General features: G+C 41.5%; 1 protein-coding gene across 1 annotated transcript; it reads left to right on the top strand.

The window, feature by feature from the left end:
- Positions 1-2,383: 2,383 nt before the first annotated feature.
- tsn (translin) lies at positions 2,384-6,533 on the top strand. Its single transcript, XM_073473616.1, has 6 exons — positions 2,384-2,555; positions 3,209-3,302; positions 3,391-3,487; positions 3,582-3,697; positions 3,780-3,859; positions 5,338-6,533. Exons 1-6 carry the CDS (start codon positions 2,490-2,492, stop codon positions 5,566-5,568), a joined length of 684 nt encoding a protein of 227 aa, XP_073329717.1. The 5' UTR covers positions 2,384-2,489; the 3' UTR covers positions 5,569-6,533.
- Positions 6,534-6,878: the final 345 nt, after the last annotated feature.

Genomic DNA, 6,878 nt, shown 5'->3' with positions numbered 1-6,878 from the left:
TGTTAAAGGGGCACTATGTAGTTGATATTTACAATATAAATGAGGTAATAATACAAAATGTTTCCATCAGTGAATAAACAAGCTGTTCTCAGAGGAAAATAAGGTCCCAGAACACTGTTTGAAGCTAGAAAGGTGGCAGGGTCCGCCACATATAAACAAAGTAAAACAGTATAAATTGTGTTGTCCTTTAAGGTCAGTTTGTTTATTCAGTTTATTCAGTCATGAAAACAAAGAGAGTTTGTTTATTTAGTTTGTTTAGGCAGAAAAAAATCAGCCAATAAAGATCTTTCTCTTCTCATTAACATTTCTTCAACAAAACTACAGAGTGCTCCTTTAAAATGAAAATACTTATGATGATTTAAGTAATAATAATAAGTTAATAAGTCATGATGTTGGTATTTGATTATGATTCTAAATTTTAAATTTTAAAGTCGCAATTTTGTCTTATTGTCTTGGAATGTAAGTATTTTTAATTTTTTCATCTATTTTCTTTTTTTACTATTTTTTTTTTTTATCAGAAATGGGCTTCCATACAGATGAGAAGTTTAGATAATAGATTCATTTGCACGTGTTCAGCGAATCTTTAGCTCACTAGAGCCAAAGCAAAGCCTCCAGTACTGTTTAGAATAAGTCGAAATAAATGGTAGCAACGAAACAAAAACATCACAGGCTACTTGGGGACCTGCTGTATGAGAAAACGGTTGAATTTGCTGATAACAATTTAATAAGATTTTTTTTTAACAGACTTTTGATAGATCTATGCAGAATGCATGGGATATTATCAGGATATTATTTTAAACATCTAATTATTAAAAGAGCTGCAGGGAAAGAACAATACAGTTTTAACAGATGTAGGCCTGTGTTTTCAACTGAGGAGAAGAAGAAAAAAAATGAAACTTTCCCATTTTAAACGATCTTCGCGGCCATTTCAGTATAGCTGTCTGAGTTTATTAGGTGCATATGAACGCAGCATTACGTTCCTGTCGCACCTTTGCCGTATGAAGCGCTGTAGATTTCAGAGTTTAAGACGCGCACCTGAATGCACCATGAAGTCCCTCTGAGTGAGTCTCCTCCAAGAGACAGCGGAGGACAGACCCGTGGACACATGAATGGAGACGAACCACACGAGAACAGGACAGAGACGACCAGCAGAGTTTTTATTAAATGACTCTCAGAACAAACTGTCAGTGAGTCTGACGAGATTTTCCCGCCAAACAGAAAATAGCCACATTTGGAGCTTGGCGGACTGTTTCTGACTCACACATGTTCTTTTCTTTTTTTTAAAAAAACTGTGTACTGGAGAAACCACACTTATTATGTCAGTTAGTTCTTGGTCTAACTTGCATGAACTCAGCAGAACAACTCACAACTCTCTCTTCTCTGTCCAGCTGTCTATAATAAGCCACATTAATGTCAGTCATCTCCAGCTACACTGTGTATTCGACGGCACTAACAATTCATTGATCTAAATGTAATTCAAAATAGAAAACGTAACATACTTAATGTATTTGTAGTCTTGAATACTTTGAGAAGCACTGCTTATAACCCACAGAGGCGATATTTGTGACGGCCATGTTTAATTCTTTACAGCTTCAGGGATGGGGGAGGACGTTTGAGTCTGGAGTGAATTAGTGTTTGGTCTCCGGGAATCTTCCCCAACTGTAATAAAACGCTGTATGAATCTTGAACCTCAGGGATTGGGGTGGCAAGAGTGTGACGGTTTAGCGTTTGGCGTTGCTTTTCTCGAGCAGCACCTGAAGACAACATTATGAAGTGCGGTGCTTTGGCTCCATCTCGAGGGTGGACCAGGTACCGCAGCATGTGTGTCACCACAGTTCTGACCTGCCAACACAGTTTCTGTTCATGGATTAAAACAACTATGGTTTGCGATCATTGACCTGTATTAAATTAGAGTTATTGTTCATACACCGAAAACATGGCGGGATTTATTATGGTGTCATGTTACTATATGGAGTTAAACCTTTGGAGCAGTGGTTAGGGTCATGTTGCAAACACAATAAATACCCATAAAAAGCCTTTATTCTCAGAATAGAAGAATGTGAACTGTACTTACAATGTATTAAATATTGTGCTAATGAAACGACTGTTAAAACCGTGAATACCTTTATTTTAGTTAAAGTCATTGGTTTAGTCATCTTTTTGATATATTTCTGTATAGTGTTTTTAATTTTATCTTTTAAAAGAATAAATTCTCTTTGGCTTGTTTTTTTTATATTTATATGTTCTATTCCTTGTGTGTTATGATCCCCCCTGGTATCCTGTTTACATGTTTGTACCTTGAGCCGGTAATAAACAAACAAACAAACTGAAATGTTGCGAACCCAACATGACTTGGGAAGTGATGACATCATCTCCCCGCGCCACACAGAGCAGGGAGGCGGAGTCTCGTGCACGTTGATGTTTGTATGAATTTGCTGCAGACCGCTCTTCATCGGCTAATCGTCGGAGCAGCCTGGCTGTGATCAGAAATGTCTGTGACCGAGATGTTCAGTTACATTCAGGGCTTCCTGAGCGCCGACCAGGACGTCAGAGAGGTAACGAGCCCGCCACACAGCTGCAGGCTGCTACACCGTTAGCTTCTCATTGTTAGCTAGCTTCTCACCGTTAGCTAACGGCTAGCAGAGCCGGAGTACCGCCAACACACAGTTTTACACCGGACTGGTCCGTAGGGACAGGTCTCATGTTGATGGTGGACTCTGACAGCCAGCCGTGTAACGTCCTGTCAGCCGTGTTGGTGTGAAAGCTTGCTGTCACTGTCCTACAGCAGGAGCCGCTCTGCTGTGTGTAAGATGTTCCTCTGCCTGCTGGAGGTTAGCTCCGCTCCCCCTAACTTCATTTAAAAAACGGTCCAATTAATGCTGTCTTGTTCAGTGATGGGATGTAACTGAGTACATTTACTCAAGTACCGTACTTAGGTACAGTTGTGAGGTACTTGAACATTACTCGAAGATTTCTATTTTCTGCTACTTTATACTTTCACTCCTTCATTCTGGAGGAAAATATTGCACTTCTACTCCACTACATTTATTAGATAACTTTAGTTACTAGTTACTTTACAGATTACATGCTGCATCAGAGCCAAAGTAGAACATTTCAACATGTATTTATTTTATCAGCAATCAGTTAAGTAGTAGAAAAGATGCTGTTGTATGAAGACAGTAATGATACATGATGAACTTTGTTGCAGGATATCCGTAAGGTGGTCCAGCTGCTGGAGCAGACTGCCAGAGAAATACTTACAGTCCTCCAAAGTGTCCACCAGCCATCTGGATTCAAAGAGAGTGAGAAACTGTTGTGACTGCTGCTGAGTTATGTCTGCCTCTCCAAATGACACTTTACAATCCTCATCCTTCTCTGCTCTCCCATCAGTTCCCAGTAAATGTACAAAGGCTCGGGAGTTGTTCTGCACAGTCAAGACACAACTTGCTGACCTCAAAACCAAATTTCCTGTGGAGCAGTATTACAGGTAGGTTCAGTACACACTCTGAGATGTGACTGTAAGGGTTTCCTTAGAGGTGAGTTGTGTCTCACCTCTGTTTGCCTGACTGATTTCACTTCAGGTTCCATGAGCACTGGCGGTTTGTCCTGCAGCGCTTGGCTTTCCTATCAGCCTTTGTCGTCTACCTGGAGACTGAAACTCTGGTGACTCGAGAGGACGTGGCCCAGATACTCGGCAGTAGGTACCAGTCAGTGTGTCAGTGTGTTACTGTAACTGAGGAAAGTGGCTTCACTCTTTCTCTTCCCTCTTCACTCCACAGTTGAGGTGGTGAGAGAGAAAGGCTTTCACCTGGATGTAGAGGACTACCTGGCAGGTGTGCTGATCATGGCCAGTGAACTGGTGAGTCTGTTGTTGATTGCTCTGATGTTACATGAACAGTGATTGTACCTCAGTTGTCTGGAACCATCAACATAGAAGCATACATCAGGTTAGCATGTCTTGAGCTCTGTAGGGACTCTTCATAATGTAGTTTTGGGCTGTAGCAGATTAAAGCTGTGAGTCAGGAGAGAAACGTGGTCTTAGATCACACTGTGACACGTCTACCGAAGTCCCATTTAGAAGTCGGGGTGACCAAAATCATGAAAGTTTTAAAAATTGAGGATGAAACTCACAATTTGACATCTACAGTGACAAACGATAGCATGAATATCCAAACCTGTAGGTGCGTCTTTCAGCCTAGTCCTAGAAAATGACCAATATCCCTGTTGTCCTGACCACAGAAGTCAGATCACATATAATATATAATCAGGTTAATATGAGTTTTTGTGGAGTTTCGGGGTCCTCCTCTAAGAAACAAAAATAAATAAATATGCATCTTGACATCCTTTTAGACAGTTGATCTTGCTATATCTTTGTGTATTAAGTTAGAATAGCTAGAGATGAATAATCAACACCCAAACAGCTTCATGATTAAAACTTGGGGACCGACTATGTTGATGGAAGCACTTAGTGTTATTACAGTAGGTTAATTAACTAATAACCATTTTTTGCCGTTTTGATAATAAGTCATTAATAAAACAAACATTCCTCGGCCTCTTAAATGTCAGTATCAACTGCTTCACCCAGTTTTATATTGTCAGTGGACCAAAACATCTGCGTGTTGTGCATGTAGGTTCATCAGATCGGCTTTGATGGTAAACGGGTGAATGTTGTCAGTCGTATCCTGCTGTGTGCTGTTTTTAGTCCGCTGTGGTTGAACTCAGTAGCTGCTGTATGAGTCACCAGGAGCAGCACTTCAGTGCCCAGGTAAGGGGTCGGTAATCTTTTGGGTAAATTGAGCGTCTTTGACAAAAAGAAGTCACCTCGGGCTCTGGGAAACTGCAGTAGAAGTAGGGCATGTTTTTATGCCTTTGTGCTGGTGACAGCTGCAGCTGGGGACAGGATGTCTTTTTTCAGGTTGGTTGTTGTGATTTCTGAGGATGCCTTCAGGGAATTTCAGATTTGGCACAAACGTCCACTTTGACTGAAGGATGGGCTGATGATAATTTGGAGGTCAAAGGTCATGATGATGATGAAATGGGAAAATTTGACATAAATGTGTAACAGGATAAAATGATGAATGTATGACATCTTATATAGAAAAGGTCAAACATCAACTTTGCTGTGACATCATAATGTTCTGCAAAAATGTTGTAGTGAACCACAACTTGACTGCTGCGCAGAGGCATACAACCACGAGGCAGTAATTGTAGTTTTTTTCATGCTTTAGTGATTCACTTCAATCATTTATCAAGTGAATTTTTGATAAGCGAAGGAACCTTGTGCATGTAGTCCGATTTACTTTAGTGTTTAATTGGTGCTGTTGCGTCTTCCTCCAGTCACGCTTGGCGGTAAACAGCGTCACAGCAGGAGACTACACCCGACCGCTCCGCATCTCCAACTTCATCAATGAGCTGGACTCCGGTTTCCGCCTGCTCAACCTGAAGAACGACCCGCTGAGGAAGCGCTATGACGGCCTCAAGTACGACGTGAAGAAGATCGAGGAGGTGGTTTACGACCTGTCCATCCGCGGGCTGGCCAAGGAGCCCGAGTCCGGCGTGGACAAGTAGAGCTCGGACGTGGTGATTGGCTGTGGGAGACGGAGGAGGGCTGGGACCTCTACACGGCTGCTGCACCTTACTCCACCTGGACCGCAAGACCCAGGGGTGTACCTGAGGCCCCGACAGCTGAGGACAGACTGTATGAGTGTGAATGTTGGATGGCAGTCTGTCAGAAGGGTGGCAGAGACAGTGGCAGCACCCTCAACACCCTTTAAGATCGAAGGTTCAGTTTGTAGCTGATTTTTGAAGTCTGTTCTCAGCTTCATCTTATTCATGTTGTTTTACTTCGACCATTTCATTTGATTTGTAACAGTCAACTTGTTTTTCTTAAATTGCGTTAGTGATGTTTAATCATTCGAGGAGACAGACGTGCAGAGTTTATCGTTTCTGCCTGTTTGAGTACCAACAAAAAAAAAAAGCAAAGGTGAAATGTGTTTGTGTTGTTCAACAGATCAGTCGATGCCTGGTGGGATTTCTTAGGATGCATCCAAACAGACATCCAGGAGCCTCATTTATGGAGGAAATATTTGATGCAACAATCAGATGATTAAATCTAGAATTAGACGAGAACAACCAGTTTGACTGCATTCTCAGCACCTAACGTGCACCTAACCTGATGTTTATAATGAGGCTCCAGGAGAGGTAGAGCCAAAGAAATGACAAAGATGCACTTCACATGATAAAAAAACTCCTCTGTGATTACTTACTCCTTTTTTTTGTAATTTCTCCCAACAGCAAGGAAGCCTTGCCGAACAGTGCCAATAAATATGTGTGTCGTGTGATGAATCTTTCTCTGGAGAGAAGACGAAACACTCAGAATGTCATGTAGTGCATGCCACCTTTACTGTTTCTCTTGTTTGTTCCACTTCAGGAATCATCTTTAAGATTTGTTTCTATGATCCACGCTTCTGTTTGCTTCTGTACTATCGTAGAGCTGGATTGTATTTTGTAAAAAATAATTCACTTTCACTCAAGTCCGTCTTGTGCTTTTGTTTCCTTGACTGATGAGTTCCACGCGTACGGTGTTCCTGTCCTAAAGACACTGAAAGTTCCTGTCGATCTATTTCTACTTTCAACATTTCCAGCTTCATTAGGCAGAAAATACAACACACGAGGCTGTGTTTAAAATCTTTTAATATAATTCACAATATATTACATTGGGGAAATAATACATCAGGTCTTTCAAATGCAAAGGAGGAAAACAAAGGAAACCGTATGCAGCTCAGCAGTCTTTGTTTTTTTGACATTTTGACAGAGTTCATCTGAACCAGCGTCCTCCGACAGCACACGAGTGTTGGTGTGGAGTTGAGCAGCCCTGC

Source organism: Pagrus major, chromosome 9, assembly GCF_040436345.1.
Source record: "Pagrus major chromosome 9, Pma_NU_1.0".
Classification (NCBI taxonomy): domain Eukaryota; kingdom Metazoa; phylum Chordata; class Actinopteri; order Spariformes; family Sparidae; genus Pagrus; species Pagrus major.
The sequence above is the reverse complement of the archived record's forward strand: the minus strand, read 5'-3'. Positions and strand labels throughout refer to the sequence as shown.